The sequence below is a fragment of the Oncorhynchus mykiss genome, chromosome 3 (assembly GCF_013265735.2).
Source record: "Oncorhynchus mykiss isolate Arlee chromosome 3, USDA_OmykA_1.1, whole genome shotgun sequence".
Lineage (NCBI taxonomy): Eukaryota > Metazoa > Chordata > Actinopteri > Salmoniformes > Salmonidae > Oncorhynchus > Oncorhynchus mykiss.
The window spans coordinates 18,569,304-18,588,521 of record NC_048567.1 but is presented as its reverse complement, the minus strand read 5'-3'; the positions used below and the strand labels follow the sequence as shown (position 1 = coordinate 18,588,521).

Below are 19,218 nucleotides of genomic sequence, written 5' to 3'. Positions count from 1 at the left end.
AGACAGCATTTGGCCAGCGTTGGGCCATTCCCCTCACAAGGCTAAACGGGACATACTAATGGCTCAATGTTATGTAATGGAATTGGAGTCATGAATAAGGGCAAGTAAGGTTGTGGTGGGTTTGATTCAGCATGTCACTGACAGTTCTTTGACTATCTATGACCATCTATTTAATGCAATTTATGTGAAGGCCTATATAAACGTACAAACAACTGTGTTGAGGATGGATATATTTTCTAAATACTTGCAAAAACGAAGCAAACGCAGTCAATCTGAAATTAGAAAGGCAGGTCTCCAGAGAGTGTTTATTGATGTAGTTGACAAATAATAAAGGGCCGATTCCATACTAGCGTGTCCCAAAAATATTTAGGTTATCTCAGAATGTTCTAGCTATTTTCCCATAGAAACTTCATATGGGAGTAAGGATGTTTGATATGTTTTTTAGATTTGTACCACAAACTATTTTTGTGGGATGAGAGTGGCCAATTCGTCCCTTTCAGACCTATAGATGTCCCCTGTAAAATGATCCATGAACTGTACATGATAAAGACAACATCGTGGTGTCATTATACTCCTTATCGAGAGCTCTAAAATATGGAGTGTCTTGTTTCTGAAATATATATATATATATATTTCAGAAATTGTCCACTTTTATCATGATTTTTCCCCAAATGGTTTGTGATACAAATTGAAAAAGCATGCCAAACATCCTTCCCATGAATTAAGGTTTCATGTGACAGTTGCCAGAACAATCTGAGATACCAAAAATATTTTCAGGCATAGAATTACCCAAAGATAACAAATGAAAAACAAAGACAAGTACAAACCCATTATAGTTTATTTGACATACAGATGCTTTTGATTTCTGCTCAGGTGGCTTTAGTGAAAGCACAGATCCTGCTTACACAGACAGGCAAACTAGCACTTTGTCCAGGACGCTTCTGAACAAACATGACCAATAATAAGTTGGGTGGAAAACACTGGGGTCCGTCCTCATTCTTTCACAAAATCAATTCAGTCGGTTTGTCTCATATGTTTACTATACATCTGGATGCAGTAACCACATCTGACTGTCTGTCTGTCTTTCTGTTAGTGATATCCCATGATAATTTACTCAGCAAAAAACAACAAACAAAAACATAAAGACAACAACAACAACAATTCTACATAATGTCACAAATTAAACCTACATCGAAACCAAGACGCAAAGTTTGTTTTTAACTGGGCGGGAGCCTTTTAAATAACCGATTCAACAAGCATTTACATTGTCCCGACTCCCAATGACAAACACATCATCCCCATACTGTCACATTTCAATGTCTCACTCCTCTCCTCTCTGTCCATCCAATCACAAGAGCAGTTTTGTTCATTCCCGTCCAATCAACAGCATTCTTGGGTCTCTCTGGTCTGGTGAAACTAGAGGACAGGACGGGAAGGGGGAGGCGGCCTCTCAGTGGTGTGTGGTGGAGGGGGGCAGATAGGTAGGTATGTAGGGGAGAAGTCCTTAGAGTCTGTAGTGGCCCGATCGAGTGACCCCATCTCTCTTGTGCATATACAGTATATATTTAAATAATACAGGTAGCAGCAGCACCCCTTCAGCAAGGAGTTGAGGGGGCGAGGGGGACAAAGAGGGGGTGGAGTGAGAGGGCTCCTCCAGGCTCTGTTACTGTGTAGGACCTCCTCCCTCAGGTGAGACAACAGGGTCTCTGTTTTGGCCTCTCCGGCGTCTTTGCTCTGTCTTGTTCCTGTTCTCAGAGTCCTCCCGGTCACCTGCCTCCCCCCTCTCCCTCTCTCTGTCCTTCTTCCTCTCCCGCCGGCCTTCCCCCTGGCTGTCCTTGTCCCGGCGGTTGTCCCGATTTCTCCTTTCGCCCCGCCGCTCACCCTTCCTCCCCTTGCCTTGCCCTAGAGATGGAAAAAACATTGAACAGAAAACACTTGTTAGTCAACTGCTGGCATCTGGTTAAAAGGTGCCTTTTGAGTTTACCAAGGAAAGAAAACAATTCTGTTTCTATACACAGCCTGTCCAATGTATCAATTTTAACGTCTCTTTATAATGATTTATGTTGTAGATTACACTCTGATATTTTCAAGTGATCTACATGACTTTACACAGAGAGCTGGTTGAGGGTCATGGCAGGAGCTGCACTTTCAGATGAGGATATACAGAATAAGATGAATATGAAGAGAGAATGGGTGTGATGATGGCTGTCCAGGGAGTAACTCTGTAGTATGGCAAAGCACAAACATGTTCCCCCTATTCACCACTAGATGTCAGCCTTGCATCACAGACAGTGGCCACACCCTGTGAGCAAGGTTTATTTCAGCTGTTGCAATTCTCCACTGAAAGGCTTTGTCAAAAATAGAATGCCTTTAAATAGTTGATCTGCTCAGTTGATCTGCTCTTTCGCCATCTCATGAACAAATCAATTTCATGGAATGTTGTAGAGGTTACCACTGAAAGCTGAAAAGCCCCACATCATTAATATAAAACACCCCGAAAGAGAGAGAGAGAGAGAGAGAGAGAGAGAGAGAGAGAGAGAGAGAGAGAGAGAGAGAGATCGACAAAATGAAAAGCAGCAGGATTGCGAAACTGCTGAGGTAGGCATGGAGCCCCTCTCTCCCCCTGGCCCCCCTTCAGCCTGTGTCCATTAATCAGCCCAGCCGTGCTCTGAGCTCCGCTCCATCCTGACCAGGCAGAGAAGGGCTCGCAGCGCACGCCAGCCCAACGCTGACCCACACATTCCTGGGGTCCAGCCAGTGCGATATAGGGCCCTGCCATACAACTCTGTTTAGTCTTCCCTGGCTCTGGTCGGCAGGAATAATGAAAGCACACCAGCCTCAAAGGTGAGACAAAACTGGTGCTGGCACTGGTGCTAGCTCTCCCCAGCTGTAATCTGTATCTGAGCTCAGGGCAGGAGAGGAGGAGAGGCCCCCATACATCCCACAAGGCCAGGAAGATTGTAGGGTGTGTGTGTGTGTCCAGTGTGTGTTTATGGCATATGTGTGTGTGTGTGTGTGTGTGTGTGTATAGTGCAGTGTGAAAGAGGCATTATTGAAAGGGCTTTGGTGGGTTGCTCTTGCAGCAGGAGTGTAGGGTCCAAACAATGTTTGGGGGTGTAGAGAGGGATAGAGAGAAAGTGAGAGCAAGAGAGAGTGAGATAACTAGATAATGAGAGAGAGAGAGAGAGAGAGAGAGAGAGACTGGAACAGAGACACAGCGAGAGAGAGCAAGAGAATGATAGCGAGAAAAAGAATGATGGAGACAGAGAGAGAGAGGGGGAGACAGAGAGATACACACAGAGAGACAGGGAGATAGAGAGAGAGACAAGGAGAAAGAGAGAGACAGGGAGACAGAGAGAGACACTCAGAGAGATGGAGATAGAGAGAGAGACACACAGAGCGACAGGGAGATATAGACAGGGAGACAGACAGAGACACTCAGAGAGACAGGGAGATAGAGACACACAGGTAGATAAACAGAGAGGGAGATGGAGAGAGACAGAAAGAGACAGGGAGATAGTGAGAGAGACACACACGGAGACAGGGAGACAGAGAGAGAGACACTCAGAGAGACATGGTGATAGAGAGAGACAGAGAGACAGGGAGACAGAGAGAGACACTCTGAGAGACAGGAAGATAGAGAGAGAGAGACATGGATAGAGAGAGAGTCGCACAGAGAGACTGGGAGACAGAGAGAGAGGGAGACAGAGAGTCTCAGAGAGACAGGGAGATAGAGAGAGACACACAGAGGGAGACAATGAGATAGACATGGAGACAGAGAGAGACACTCAGAGAGACAGGAAGATAGAGAGAATCACACAGAGAAAGACGGGGAGATAGAGAGAGACAATGGGATAGAGAGAGACAGTGAAATAGAGAGACAGGGATATATGAATATATACAGTGCCTTGCGAAAGTATTCGGCCCCCTTGAACTTTGCGAACTTTTGCCACATTTCAGGCTTCAAACATAAAGATATAAAACTGTATTTTTTTGTGAAGAATCAACAACAAGTGGGACACAATCATGAAGTGGAACAACATTTATTGGATATTTCAAACTTTTTTAACAAATCAAAAACTGAAAAATTGGGCGTGCAAAATTATTCAGCCCCTTTACTTTCAGTGCAGCAAACTCTCTCCAGAAGTTCAGTGAGGATCTCTGAATGATCCAATGTTGACCTAAATGACTAATGATGATAAATACAATCCACCTGTGTGTAATCAAGTCTCCATATAAATGCACCTGCACTGTGATAGTCTCAGAGGTCCGTTAAAAGCGCAGAGAGCATCATGAAGAACAAGGAACACACCAGGCAGGTCCGAGATACTGTTGTGAAGAAGTTTAAAGCCGGATTTGGATACAAAACGATTTCCCAAGCTTTAAACATCCCAAGGAGCACTGTGCAAGCGATAATATTGAAATGGAAGGAGTATCAGACCACTGCAAATCTACCAAGACCTGGCCGTCCCTCTAAACTTTCAGCTCATACAAGGAGAAGACTGATCAGAGATGCAGCCAAGAGGCCCATGATCACTCTGGATGAACTGCAGAGATCTACAGCTGAGGTGGGAGACTCTGTCCATAGGACAACAATCAGTCGTATATTGCACAAATCTGGCCTTTATGGAAGAGTGGCAAGAAGAAAGCCATTTCTTAAAGATATCCATAAAAAGTGTCGTTTAAAGTTTTCCACAAGCCACCTGGGAGACACACCAAACATGTGGAAGGAGGTGCTCTGGTCAGATGAAACCAAAATTGAACTTTTTGGCAACAATGCAAAACGTTATGTTTGGCGTAAAAGCAACACAGCTGAACACACCATCCCCACTGTCAAACATGGTGGTGGCAGCATCATGGTTTGGGCCTGCTTTTCTTCAGCAGGGACAGGGAAGATGGTTAAAATTGATGGGAAGATGGATGGAGCCAAATACAGGACCATTCTGGAAGAAAACCTGATGGAGTCTGCAAAAGACCTGAGACTGGGACGGAGATTTGTCTTCCAACAAGACAATGATCCAAAACATAAAGCAAAATCTACAATGGAATGGTTCAAAAATAAACATATCCAGGTGTTAGAATGGCCAAGTCAAAGTCCAGACCTGAATCCAATCGAGAATCTGTGGAAAGAACTGAAAACTGCTGTTCACAAATGCTCTCCATCCAACCTCACTGAGCTCGAGCTGTTTTGCAAGGAGGAATGGGAAAAATGTCAGTCTCTCGATGTGCAAAACTGATAGAGACATACCCCAAGCGACTTACAGCTGTAATCACAGCAAAAGGTGGCCCTACAAAGTATTAACTTAAGGGGGCTGAATAATTTTGCACGCCCAAGTTTTCAGTTTTTGATTTGTTAAAAAAGTTTGAAATATCCAATAAATGTCGTTCCACTTCATGATTGTGTCCCACTTGTTGTTGATTCTTCACAAAAAAATACAGTTTTATATCTTTATGTTTGAAGCCTGAAATGTGGAAAAAGGTCGCAAAGTTCAAGGGGGCCGAATACTTTCGCAAGGCACTGTGTATATTTATAAAGAGAGAGAGACAGGGATATATGTATATATATATTTATAGAGGGAGAGAGAGAGAGAGAGACAGGGATATATGTATATATATATATTTATATAGAGAGAGAAAGAGAGAGAGACACATAGAGAGAGCGACAGGGAGATAGCGTGAGAGACAGGAAGATAGAGAGAGACACACAAAGAGAGAATGATAAAGAGAATGAGAGAGAATGATAGAGAGAAAAAGAGAATGAGAGAGAATGATAGAGAGAAAAAGAGAATGAGAAAGAATGATAGAGAGAGTGATAGAGAGAGAATGAGGGAGAGAGAGAATGATAGAGAGAGAGAATGAGAGCGATAGAGAGAGAATGATAGAGAGAGAAAGAGATGAGCAGCATTCTGAATCTGACTCCGCCCCCCCATCCCACCCCACCTCTGGCTCTTTCAACACAGGAAGTCCCCTCTACACACATTGTTTTGTTTGTCATAACCATTTAAAGATAAGCGGCTTAGTCATAATCTCTGGGTTTCCTAAAACCCAAGGCACAACTTCATCTGGGCTCGTGTTGAGGTGATTACTGGGTATGTTTATCAGAGAAGGCTTTTGTCTGTCTGAACTGTGTCTATGGATTCTATAAACTGTCCAGCGATGCAGTGGACCCGAAGGAGACACTTGAATTAAAACATTTTCAACAGAGATTTAGCACATTCTTACCAGCATGGTCATCACCGCTACACTGCAGTGGATGACTGGCAGTGTTTTTTGGGATGGTTTGTGTGTGTGTGTGTGGGGGAGGGCAGCTATTATAAAACAAACATTTTGATGTGACGTGTGTCCACGTAAAGTATGATCAGGTTCAGGCATGTGGTTTATATAAACTGTAAAATAGAACTGTGAAAAATGACTATAAAAGTAATATCAACAGAGCTGGATTATAAGATTACTGTAACTAAGGACAGCTTTCAAAAGTATTGCAACTTCACAAGAGTTTATGCAAGTGCTTGGCTTTCACATTGCTTAGCCCTAGCTAGATATCTCAGCTGAATTGATACTTTCATTGAACTGTCATCTGGCATTGATTATTTACCATTTTTATCATAGAGTTGGGGTGAAAAGGGGAGATATAGAGAGAGAAAGTGAAAGAGAGAGCAGTGAGTGTAAGAAAACTGCTGAAATTGTTTCTCGGGATCACCCTCCAACACACACTCCTATGCAGTGCAATTACACTGATATCCCTACAGTGCATTGGTTGCACAAAGTACTAGACATCATGCTGCTCAGTGCTCACTGGTGTGCAGACCGTTTGTGTGTTAGGGTGCCTGTGTGTGCAGACCGTTTGTGTGTTAGGGTGCCTGTGTGTGCATGCGGGGAAACAGTCTGGCCCGCAGTCAGAGAGGGGATGTGCAGGAGCATAATTAGTCTAATGACGCATAGGGGGCAACATCCTCCATGGCAGGCACACTGTCGTCCAGGGGGCTTTTGGTGGGAGCCAGGCTGGGATTAAAGGCTCTGGGCTGTCCCACAGGAGAAATGCCCGGAGCTTTGAAGGCTACGGGACGCCTGTCCCGCTCCCCCTCGCTGGGGGACGGGAGGGGGCTACCTTCTAGCTGGGTTAGATAGATAGGGGAACGGTGGTTTGGAGGACAAATTAGCTGCAGTTGTTAACACAAAGGAGACAGCAGGCAGGCAGGCGAGGACATGTATGTTAACAATTACGACAACCAAGCATGTTGAAGGAGGGGGAGAAGGACACTGTACACTGAAAAGATATGACACCTCTGGCTACTGTAGCTCAACAGAGCTTACTAGAGATGAAACGACCAAATCAGAGTTGTGTTAAAGAGGAAGAGTGAAAGTGAGGGTTCTTGCCCTGTGATTCATTCTGTGACATTCCATATTTCTCTAAGTACTGGACCTGTTTAAAGTCCAGCTCCTGTTGTCATTTTTGTGGATAAGGAGCGTAAAACCTCCTTGATTCATATTGAGAGTTCCTGCTCTCTGATTCATAAGGAGGGGGAGGACTGGGGGTGACATGGAGGTTACAACGTTCTGTTTAAAAACAGAAAAGACCGATGGAGAGAGCCAAAAGAGAAGAAGTTAGAAAACAACAGCCATTAGGGAGAGCTGGAGGGAGACAGCAAGAGAGACGGGGAGAAAAGAGACAGGGAGAGAAAAGGGGGAGAAAAGACACGGAGAGAGAAAAGAGACAGGGAGAGAAAAGAGACAGGGAGAGAAAAGGGGGAGAAAAGAGACAGGGATTGAAAAGAGACGGGAAGAGAAAAGAGACAGGGAGAGAAAAAGGAGAGAAAAGAGACAGGGAGAGAAAAGAGACAGGGAGAGAAAAGGGGGAGAAAAGAGACAGGGAGAGAAAAGGGGGAGAAAAGAGACAGGGAGGGAAAAGGGGGAGAAAAGAGACAGGGGGAGAAAAGAGACAGGGAGAAAAGAAGAGAGAGAAAAAGAGAGAGCTCTTTCTAGAGAAAGACAAAACTTGGCTGGAGAAATAACAAATAAACCTGGTCTGGGGATGGACGGAGGCCCTTGGGGAGCAATGGAGGGAAGATGGAGGGGTGAAGGGATAGAGGGAGGAGGATGTATCAGTGTCTGAGGGGCTGGTGGGGATTAGAGCGAGCTGGCGGAGGTCGGACCAGTGACCCCGTGGCGTATGCGGAACGTAAACACGGAGCGGAGGGGACGCGCCAGAGCAGATAATTAGCTCTGCTCACTGGATGTTCCAGGAGCCGGCCGGCCGACCCGGGGGAAGCAGCTGGGTAATCACACGCAGGGGCAAGGTCGATAACCGTGTGTGTGTATGTGTGTGTGTGTGTGTGTGTGTGTGTGTGTGTGTGTGTGTGTGTGTGTGTGTGTGTGTGTGTGTGTGTGTGTGTGTGTGTGTGTGATAACCAGGCCTCGGCCTACAGTGTGTAACCGGCACCCACCCACACACCTACCCACCCACAGCTCTGGCCTGCCTCCACCCCGCTCAGGCCGATCAGCACAGCACCGACTCCACACTAAGTCCCCCACTCCACCACGAGACAGGGGAACAGGAGCCCCATTCAGGAGGAAGGAGGGGTGGTGTGTTTTTTTGGGGTGTGCAAAAGAGAGTATCAGCAGGGTGGAGAAAAAGGGGAGAAAGAGAGAAAGACGACAGACTGGGGGAGGAGCAGAGGCCACATTTCACAGCCTAAATGACAGATTCAACCCAACCAGGACTCTTTACAAATTACCGCCTATGGTTTTTAAAGGGACCAGTTGATGTGGGTGTGTATTCAGATCTGTATGTGTGTTGGCAGCTGCTGTTATTAGTCTAAACTAATGCTGATTCCCCCCATCGCCTCATGGCTCCCCAAGGGAGGATGTTTGAGGAGTCTGTGTGTTTCTGCTTCACAGTAAACTTTTCTGCTGAATCGCTACTGAGGGGTTGTGTTTGTGCTGTAAGTAAGGCTGCCTAGAAGCCCTGGTGGGCTGGGGGCCTGGGGGGCTCGAGGGCTGAGGGCCTGTTGTCTGACCCTTAACACTACAGTCAGGGCCGGCTGAAGGATCAGTCTCCCCTCAGCCACCAATGACAAACAAACCACATACAAATATAATAAGCAACAAGCAAATATATTTTTATGACCCCAAACTCCTTCTTACAAACACTCTTTCTGTTTGGCTTCGGTTGAAAACATATTTTTGGTAATTCATTAGAAATCATCAGATCAATGTTTACGAGGAAAAATCGAGTGTTTTGACATATTTTTATAATCTGTAAAGTCTGGATTCGAAGAGTTAGAGCAACAACACACAGGCATTTCACCATTATCCACTAACCACAATGCATATCCTTAAAGTCAACAATTCAGGTCCCTTAAGGAGAGGAGAGGAGTGGCAGATGACTGACCAGTCATTTCAGATTATAGTCTAGAGACAAAGTTGGTTCCGGAACTCTAGCCTGCAACTGTACTAACAATGGAGATAGTGACCTGTCCTACTACTGATGATCCCCGGTATAGTTATTATAGTATTTACCTGGACATCGCCTCCTCTTGAGGACACACTCTTTCTTTTCCCAGATGGGGGGACAGGGTTTTCCGTAGGCGGTAGGGAACTGGACAACTTCCCGGGTCCTCGTCTCCTCACCCCATTTAAATCCACAGGTTTTCCCTGACCGGGAGCAGGGGCTCCACTCTCCCCACTCACCCACTGCGCAGTGCACTGCACAAATAATTAAGAAAGAGGAGGAGACACATACTGTATGTTACAAGAGGCATAGACCAAAGATATTAACAACCAAAATTCACATATAGAAGGGCAAAGACACTGTAAAGCATTTGAAGTAAACACCAGTGGAGTCTAGTGCCACTTTAAATCGGAGGTTGGGCTTATTGTTTTGGCTGGATACTAAACACACCATGTGTTTGATGTGTTTCATACCTTTCCATTCCGGCCCAATGAGCCCATCCTCAGATTTCCCCACCAGCCTCCACTGGTAAACACTCTCTCCTCCTTGTTCTGGAGCTCACCTTGAAGGGAACACTCCATGAGTTTGTCGTTTGGTTCAAACTCATCTGGACAGACGTGGTGACACTTCCCCAGCAGCAGGTACAGGCCTGGTCTGCACCTCGTACATGTGTCATTGATCAGACAGGCATCACAGTCCGCAGGACACTCTGAAACACCAACACATACATAATATTACACCTGCATTGGAATCAAATCACATCAATACACACAACAAAGACCTTTACAATTACATTTAACTGCATTCTTCCATTCTAAGAAAACCAAATGCAATACGATATGCTATTTTAACTCCACATTTTACATCATGTGACTGAGACATAGAAACAAACATGTAACGCTGATACACTACACTAGCCCTCTCTTTGTAACGTGTCTAACACCAACACCATCAGGACTTGACAATAACGTAACAGTCTAATATTCTACTCACTGGGAACACATTCCCTTTGTGTGTCGCTGCAGACCAGGCTCTCTGGGCAGCTCTCCTGGCACTTGCCCAGGTGGAGATAGTACCCCGCTCGGCACCGCATGCAAAGGTTCTTATTGAAGCAAGAATCACACTCCGGCCTGCACTCTGAAACACCCAGTCAGTCAGTCAACAGCCTGCAAGATTATGTTGCTCTTGAAGTGATTTGTTGAACATGCAGTATGTTAGAATGAGCAGCACTCTAAAACAGGACAATTGGCTGCACATCGTTGCACATCTCGTTATGAGATTTTAGTGTACAAAATAATAGAAGATCATGCATTTGGAGTGACTGGCATGCAGTGATACCAAATAGACTTAATACATACACTAAAACACAGATTAAGCCTAGTCCTGGACTAAAAAGCATGCAGATTCTCAGTTGAAATAGCTTTTTAGTCTAGGACTAGGCTTAATCTGTCTATGTAAACCGTCCCTTAGTGTAAAAGTAGAGGTAGGTTACGTCTTTGGTAATAGCCATGCAACTTACTTGTGCATGTGTTTCTGTCTGGTGAGCGGGTGCCGTAGAAACCACTGGGGCAGGAGGGCAGACACACCCCCATCTGCCTCATCCCATTTCTCTCCAGGAAGATAAAGAGGCGGGGCTTACAGGACAGACAGCCATTATAATCAGAGCAGGTCAGACAGCCTCCCTGGCACCCTGAGCTTACCCCTGGGTTCTCTGCAGGTAAGACGGAGGGAGATGATGTGGCACAGAAGGACAAAAGTCAGTTTAGACATTTTACTTTGTATGTGTCTCAAATGGCACAACATTGACTTTATAGTGCACTGCAGAAGTAGTGCACTATAGGAATAGGTTGCCATTTGGGAAGCAACCATACAATCAGTAGGCACAGGGTTTCTCAAACTTTTTGGGATACTGTACCCCCCCCAAATCACATTTTGATCTGCCTGAAGTACCCCACTCCTCCTGTACAACTGATCGTTTGGCATATGGGTCCTTTCCAAGTACCCTGTGTACAGGCCAGGTTGGCAGGTACCCTCACAGGGTACTGCTACCCAAAGATGAGAAGCACTGATTAAGCAGAGACTCTTATCCAGAGTGCTTTATAATAACATAAGTGTATTCAACTAAAGTAATTGAGACAACGACATGATCATTGCAAAAAGGCATTGTCTTATGTCAGGTGGCGTCACTCCTACGTGATGATCGTCCCTAAACTGACACGGTACTGTATCTGACTTTAACAATATGCAAAAGGTGCATCAACACCCAGCCACACTAAACCAACCAACAACGGTGGAACAGAGGAACATCCCTCAACATGTTGTTACACTATCATTTACATTCAATAGAACTAATGTGGAAATGGAGATATCCTACGTTTTTAAAAGAATCGACAATGCCAATCCAAGTTATAGTTTTAATATATTACTGCGGCTGTGAGACAGATGGTGTTAACCAACACTGCAACTCAACACATCACACGTCAACATATCACAAATCAACTACGCCTCTCTCTCTCTCTCGCTCTCTCTCTCTCTCTCTCTCTCTCTCTCTCTCTCTCTCTCTCTCTCTCTCTCTCTCTCTCTCTCTCAATTAAATAAAGAGGGACTACTGCTTACATTTAAACAAATATAGCTCTTCAGACTATATGAACTGTTTGTAGTCTATGACTTCTATCCAACTACCGCAACGAGGATACCAAATAGCCAACAAAGCGTTTGGATGGTGACAAAATGCTACAGATTTACAGATTTTTCTGGGAACAATGACCATAGAACAACTCAATACTAAACATGACAGGCAACAAGCAGGCCTGTGGACTCTCTTGGAGGGAAAAATAATCAAATGAGACGTCAAGCATGCCAAGGTTCGCACGGGACGCCAGAAGCCGCGCGCTTCTTCTTCTCGCTCTCTCCACAGAAGGAGTACAGTTTATTCGTTGTACTATGACTAAAAGGACCAAACAATTTGGCAACATTATCAATATTCAGACAGACCTCCAGCTGACTGTCTGGCCATGACACTGCGAACACAGCCAAATGAGTAAGATGAGTAATCGGCACTGGCACTGATAACTTTGCAACATGTCTCAAATTCATCTTCATTATGCTTTGTGTTGAAGATAAGCCTATCTGTCGACCCACATCGTTCACAGGGTCGACCGTGTTAGAAACAGGGAAAGGCTGAGCTTTCATTATGACTGATGGTAGGATTAGAAAGGGATTGCAAAACTGCCTGTCTGTAGGCCTATACATTCTACTCAGATAGCAAGTCTTGTGTCAGAGATATTTCCATAGGCTCAGAAAAAAGCCCTGCCAGAATGTGAATAACATCATATTTCTCTGTTGGTTGGTGTGGAGGTTGGCACCTGCTCAGGTTGAAATTATTAACATTTTATGTATGCAAAATGTTCACAGGAAAGTGTTATTACTCAGACTTTGGAGTTGGTCTCCAGGTTAAAGTCCTGCATAAATGTGTCCAGTCTCTACTATAATAAGGAGGCTATAAAATGCCCAGGGTAGGACAGTGTCTTTGAAAGAGGGATAGTGTCATCACAGTATGTGAGAAGTCTACAGTCAAATGGGGAACTGAGCAGAGGCTCCATTACCACAAACTGTCATCTTGGACTGGGCATAAGTGAAAACTCATGCGTCCTGACTGCCGCTGCTGATTTAAGCTATGTGTGACTGATTTGTAGGGCAGGATGTCAAATGGCTTAACTCTCAACTCTTGTTGAATTACAGAGCTTGACCTCAGAGGACGGTGGAGATGAAGACAGACTGGTTGAGAGGAGAAGAGGTTGGGTATGTACTAGGACTACCAGCAGGAACTGCAAGTGAGTACCTGACTGAGGATATATATTGCTATTTCACACTACTGATCCAAGCTGAACTGAGCTGTATTGGTCCTGGTTATGCATCTACTGTTCCTTAGTTGCTGGAACCATGCAGGAAAGGACATGTGAAAAGATCATATCTGAGCCTGCACATTATAGTTTGGGTTGGCACAATGTGAAAAGGGTACTAGCAGGTGGCTCTGGGTTACTTTAAACCAGGAGTGCTCAAACTTTTGGGATTGGTGGGACAAAATATAATCTGAGTGGTGGGCCGCGGGCCAAACAATTGTACATGATTTATTTAAAAACAAGGTAAACAATACCCTTTTAGGGTCGTGAAATAATAGCTTTTTTGAAGGTAATCATAAAATGTCACTTCAAACATGAATCAAATCATAGCCATATAACTTGACACACATTCTGATTACCACCCACTGGGCAAAAACTACTTGAATCAACATTGTTACCACGTCAAATTGAATGTGATGACTTTGAATTAACGTGGAAAATCGATTGCAAAAAAGTTACCAACGCAAGTGAATTTTGACTTTATTTTACACACATGTTTACCGAAATCCAACTATGTGGTGATTTTTGTTGTTGTGGTTGATTTCACGTTGAATTCATGTTAGCTGGCAACTCAAGCAAATGTAAATCAAAACTAGACGTTGAAATGACTTCTGTGCCCAGTGGGCAGATGTATTACATTTTTTACCATTGTAGCATAGAAACTGCAATCAAGTTTCTATGTTCATAAGGCTAATGACTTTAATGTGTGCAGGTTTTGGGGGGGGGGCTAAGCCCCCCACTTCGCACGCAAAACATTTTAGTGTCCCCCTCTTGGCCGCGGAGAGAAATATTTGCAGCTTTAAAGTTAATGGGGGGGGGGGGGGGGGGGGGGGGGGGGGGGGGGGGGGTGTTGCAGTTTAAATCAGATTTTCCGCAATTCTACAAACGTTTCCATGGGGCAGAGAGGAAATGTTGCAGTTTTTTTCTATGCTACAATGGTAAAAAAATGCAATACATCTGTCCACTCAAGAGCTGGGTTATTGGCCAGAGAATGGCATGCATGGTACCTGATGCAATGACAGGGAGCACCTCACTGAGTCAGATATTTTGAGCTCATTTAGTAGATGTCCCTTGAGCTCATTTAGTAGATGTCCCTTGATGGTTAAGGTAAGGGTTTGGGGAATGTACGCAGATCCTATATCAGTTCTTAGGGGGAACATCTCAGGGGCAACTTCTGGGATTGCGACACATGGTAAGAGCTAGTCTCAGTATTCACCACTGCAGAGCTACGCAAGGAGCATATCAGTGTGTGCAGTAGGTGTTTTTATCCTCCTAGTTCTCTGGCATATCGTGCCGTGGGTGAGTTGTTGGCCTTTTCTCCCTCCTTCACTTCAGGGTTAGCTGCCAGATTGCCATAGATCACAGAGATTGTGTTTGAAATATTTTAGCAATCTTTACAACTGCTGTCCATTTGCCCTCATGTGTTCCTGCCAAGGCCCCCTAATTCACAGAACCCTTAACACAGAGGAATTTTGCCTGCCCTTGCCTAGCTCGCACTGACACAACAGGGCAATCCCATGGTAACAGAATTATGCTAAGACTCTGATTTTTCACTTTAAAATGAATGCCAAACAAAAACCATTGATTTCAAAGTTTAACAAACGATAGAACTCTATGCATAATGACTTCTTTGAACAATTTACATAGGACATTTTTTGAAATCTACATTTTCTGGAAAATCGGTGCAGATGCAAAGTTCTTCCTGGAAATGGGTTATTGTAACATTGTCAGTGGAAATTGTTAAAAGTAGTCCTTGTGTATATAGTTTGTTAAACTTTGAAATCAATGTTTTTTTGTTTGGTATACATTTTAAAGTAAGAAATCAGAGTCTCAGCATAATTCTGTTACCATGGAATTGCCCAACATCAATTAGGCGGCTTGCATACAAACAACAAAATTGTTCTTGCATGAGGTCTGTCCTGTGAGGTCTGTCTTGTGAGGTCTGTCCTGTGAGGTTTGTCCTGTGAGGTCTGTACTGTGAGGTCTGTACTGTGACGTCTGTACTGTGAGGGTTCAATTGCCTGAACTGCTTGAACCACTTGTAAAATGAAAATCATTGACCACAAGATGAAAACAACCATGATTATTTTGAGCATCATGTGTAGATATAAACAAAACGGCTAACAGCAGAATGATGAAGGCAAACACGCAAGTCATAGGGCACAGACCTAAAAAAAAATAAGTTTGCCTTTCCAAGATGTTTTCTTAATCAAACTCTGTAGTGTTGAACCTCTGCATATCTCCCCCTCCTTCAATTTCATTATCTGTCCTTCTTTCCCTTTATTAGGAATCCAATCTGTTATTCACACCTAGTGTCTATTTTAGACCCACTAGAAATCATTCTGGCCTCTATTCTAGAACACACAGAAATCATTCTGGCCTCTATTCTAGAACACACAGAAATCATCTGGCATCTATATTCTAGACCACATAGAAATCATTCTGGCCTCTATTCTAGAAATCATTATGCTATCTTGTGTTTTCTCGCAGGCATTCATATCTCTCATTTGTGGATACATCAAGGGCAGAAGGAAGTGGACTGTTTTTGGCCAGTTGACTGCATGGTCAGGTCCCTGACTGAGAGCTCATTCACCCTGCTCTCTCTGTCTGACTATCACAGATAGTCATATGTCAGGTCGGCCTCCTTCAATTAGCGCCAGCTAAGTAGGCTGCGATGCGCTAGGGGAGGCCCACAGTTTGTCTATCTGGAATGCACCCACAAACCAATGTGGACCCACAATTTCTACGCAGGCATGTAGGGTTTAGATAAGAAGATGATATATCAAGTTGAAGAAGTGGTTCTTAAGACGTTAAACACTTCTTCAGGCAATGCGTATGGGACGCACCCCAAAACACCGCTATTGTTTGTTACCAGCCTATCTTTCCAGATAACAATCCACCTGGCATCAGGTGATGCATGCAATACTCAACCATTCTACTAAGGCAGAAGAGCACATCTGGAAGCTCATCTGGAACTTCAATATAGTGCAGAGAGAGAATAATAAAGCAAGCTCCATGGTACTACTGACAAGATACAGGGTGAGACCTGTGGAGTTACTTGACACAGAACATGATATCTATTAGGCTTAAAGAAAGATGCTGAACGGATACCTTCATGCAGAGTTCTCCAACTCTGGTCCTGGAGAACTACTGGAAGTGCTGGCTTTTGTTCCAGCCCAGCACTAACACACAGAACTGGGGTTGGAGAACCCTGCCATGGTCAATGTTGCTGATACTCTGAACATCTAGGAAGCAAAACAAAAAATGAGTAAAGTGTCTACTGATTTACCTGAGCTTCTTTGTTGTGTTTTGGATATGATGATAGTTTTGCTTCAGAGCTTTGAAATACTGTAAATAATTTCATAGAAGATACTAACCCCTCTGAATTTCTAACTGAAAAATTGTTGTATTCTGAATTGCCAAATAAATATGAACATATGAGTTCCCTCTTCCATTTTTTCAACACCACAAAAAATGATCACCACAGAAAGTCACAGTTATGGTAAACAAAAAAAATGTGTTACAGCTTTGGCAATTCTACACAGAACGCCCTTTAAAGATGAACATGGCCAGGCTTTCATGTATTTTCACATTAGATGCACAATCTTATATTCTACATGTATTACAATCAAGAAGATAACTGTATCAGCATCCTCTAACAGCGGTTAGATGGCACGCGCTGCCACATGCTCAAAGCTCCTACTCAGTGTTGCAGAGGAAGCACAAGCACTGAAGACATTCCATAACATCAGTGAAATGCAAATATAATACACTTCAGATGAACTTTCTATGTAATGAATCATTTAGATCAGAAAGTTATAACATACTTGTCGGCAGACATGCCGCGTAAAAAGTGCTCTGCCACTGGCCGCTAGAGAGCGATGGGAACTAGGGGATGCAGCGCGCACTGCGGACGGAGCTTTGTGGAATAAACTTCTAAGAAAACTGTCAGGGAACAGTGACTGGTTGAATTTTATCAGTAAAAAATGACAAACCCGAGGGTCATGTAATGTTGAACGCCATGCAGTCCAATGATTGACTGCGGTGTGGTTGAGGACGAAATGTGCGTAAAATTGGCCGCTGCAGAGAGTAAAGTACGCATATTGCTTTTGTAGACACCATATAGTGAGTTCCACAGAGGCATGTTGCCTAGTGATTAAAATGAAAGTTTATTGATCTGAAAACACATTTTTTAGATTGGTCGAGTTGCCTTTGATTATAACTAAATGCGGGCTGTACTTAAAAAACGGTATCATATTATAAATTATAAGCTACCCACCCTATCAACATTGTTTGGACACATTCATTTATGGGAAGTTTCATATGTTGTAATAGAGATTGAACCACAGGACTATGTTATTACATCTCACCTCAACCAAAAAACATTCCAACCCAATTAGGCATATTTCCTAAAGCCATGCTATGATCTTTCATTGTAAATGTCATTGTCAAGTATGAGATGTTCAAATCATATCGGTTAACCTTGATACAGTACTCATATTGTTATGTTATTTATACATCTACATGAAAAGATGTATGTCATATGGTATGATAGGCACTACAACACTACAGTAGGGTTCAATGGAACAGAGACCAGGAGCATGTGTGTGCGCGCGAGCAACTCACTGCATGCGCGGGCGCTCTTTACTCACGTTTATGTTGCCGATACCTAGAGGGTTGCTGCTGACAATCAGTGTATTCCATGCAGTGCAAGATCAAAACAAAGGAGATCAGTTGTAATTGCATAGTAACCCGGAGATGATGACTTGAATAGCCAATGTCAATGTCCTCCAGAAAAGTGCAGCTTTGATTCCACTTTTTTGAGAGGGAATGTGTTGTCTTATTCCTGGAAAGAGCAGAATCCCCTGCTCTGCGCAGAGAGTGATGTCTGATTTACGATGGCCCAATGACACCTGGGCCGTTTAGACAGTAACATCCTTGATAGAATCCTCATGTGTGCCACAAAGCGAGACCAAATCAGGTATCCGTAGTGAGCATATTCCCACAACCAAACCGTTAGATTATCATCCACCGCGGGAAAAATAAGATACTCAAAGAAAGAAAGCGTAGATCATATAATCGAGGCTGGCATATTGATACAGTTTCAGTTGTCTTCCTGTATCCTCCACTGATACTCTCTCGAATTTCCCCGCACGTCCAGGTGTGAGGGCTACTTTATTGTGCCCTGCGTGTAGGAGGTCATCGCGTCATCCCCATCATCTAACAGAGTAGACAAAAACTGGGAGCCGCGCGCGTCACTGGCTGCAGCAGCACCTAACTGTAATAAAGTACCAAGATTCGACGAGGTGAGAACCAACTTGATTGTCGCGCACTTCTCGTTGTTCGACAGTTAAAGCAAAAATAATCTGCGCAGTTTCAGCTCTTTTCAGTTTTGCGTGCAATACTCATTTCCCCACTCCAACTCGCTCTCTTATGACTTCAGCCCTCTGCGGTCTCCCGCTACACGCTCGAAAGTTTATTTAGAGGGCAAGCACCCCCACGTTAGATTTCCTTCGCGTTTGACCCCTCCGTTGAGAAGACTTTTACTTGGCATGGTGTTGATAATGTGTCTTTGGGAAATTGCGCTGTTTTACGCACGTAGTATTTCTATGGAATTTCAGATATTCACTGTTTATGGCCAAATAGTCCTTTTAATTTCGATTTTATGATGCACTTTTATTATGTTTGATTACTGTTATTTTTGGCTACAGAGAAACACACTTTAAAAGTTTTAATTGTTTGTAGATGGCACTAATTGCAATCATCAAGAACACAAAAAAGAAGTGCACTTGTGCTAGAAAGCCTTATTGCATGACGTGCTGTTTATTTTGTGTCGTTTTTGATGTACAATCACTTGAAACTTCA

General features: G+C 43.8%; 1 protein-coding gene across 1 annotated transcript; it reads right to left on the bottom strand.

The window, feature by feature from the left end:
- Positions 1 to 273: 273 nt before the first annotated feature.
- Positions 274 to 18,824, bottom strand: LOC110511593 (R-spondin-3). Its single transcript, XM_021592448.2, has 6 exons — positions 18,006 to 18,824; positions 10,971 to 11,162; positions 10,445 to 10,588; positions 10,014 to 10,160; positions 9,520 to 9,705; positions 274 to 1,902 (listed from the first exon to the last, which is right to left on the bottom strand). The coding sequence occupies exons 1-6, from the start codon at positions 18,097 to 18,099 to the stop codon at positions 1,664 to 1,666; spliced, it is 1,002 nt and encodes a 333-aa protein (XP_021448123.1). The 5' UTR covers positions 18,100 to 18,824; the 3' UTR covers positions 274 to 1,663.
- Between the last annotated feature and the right edge of the window lie 394 nt (positions 18,825 to 19,218).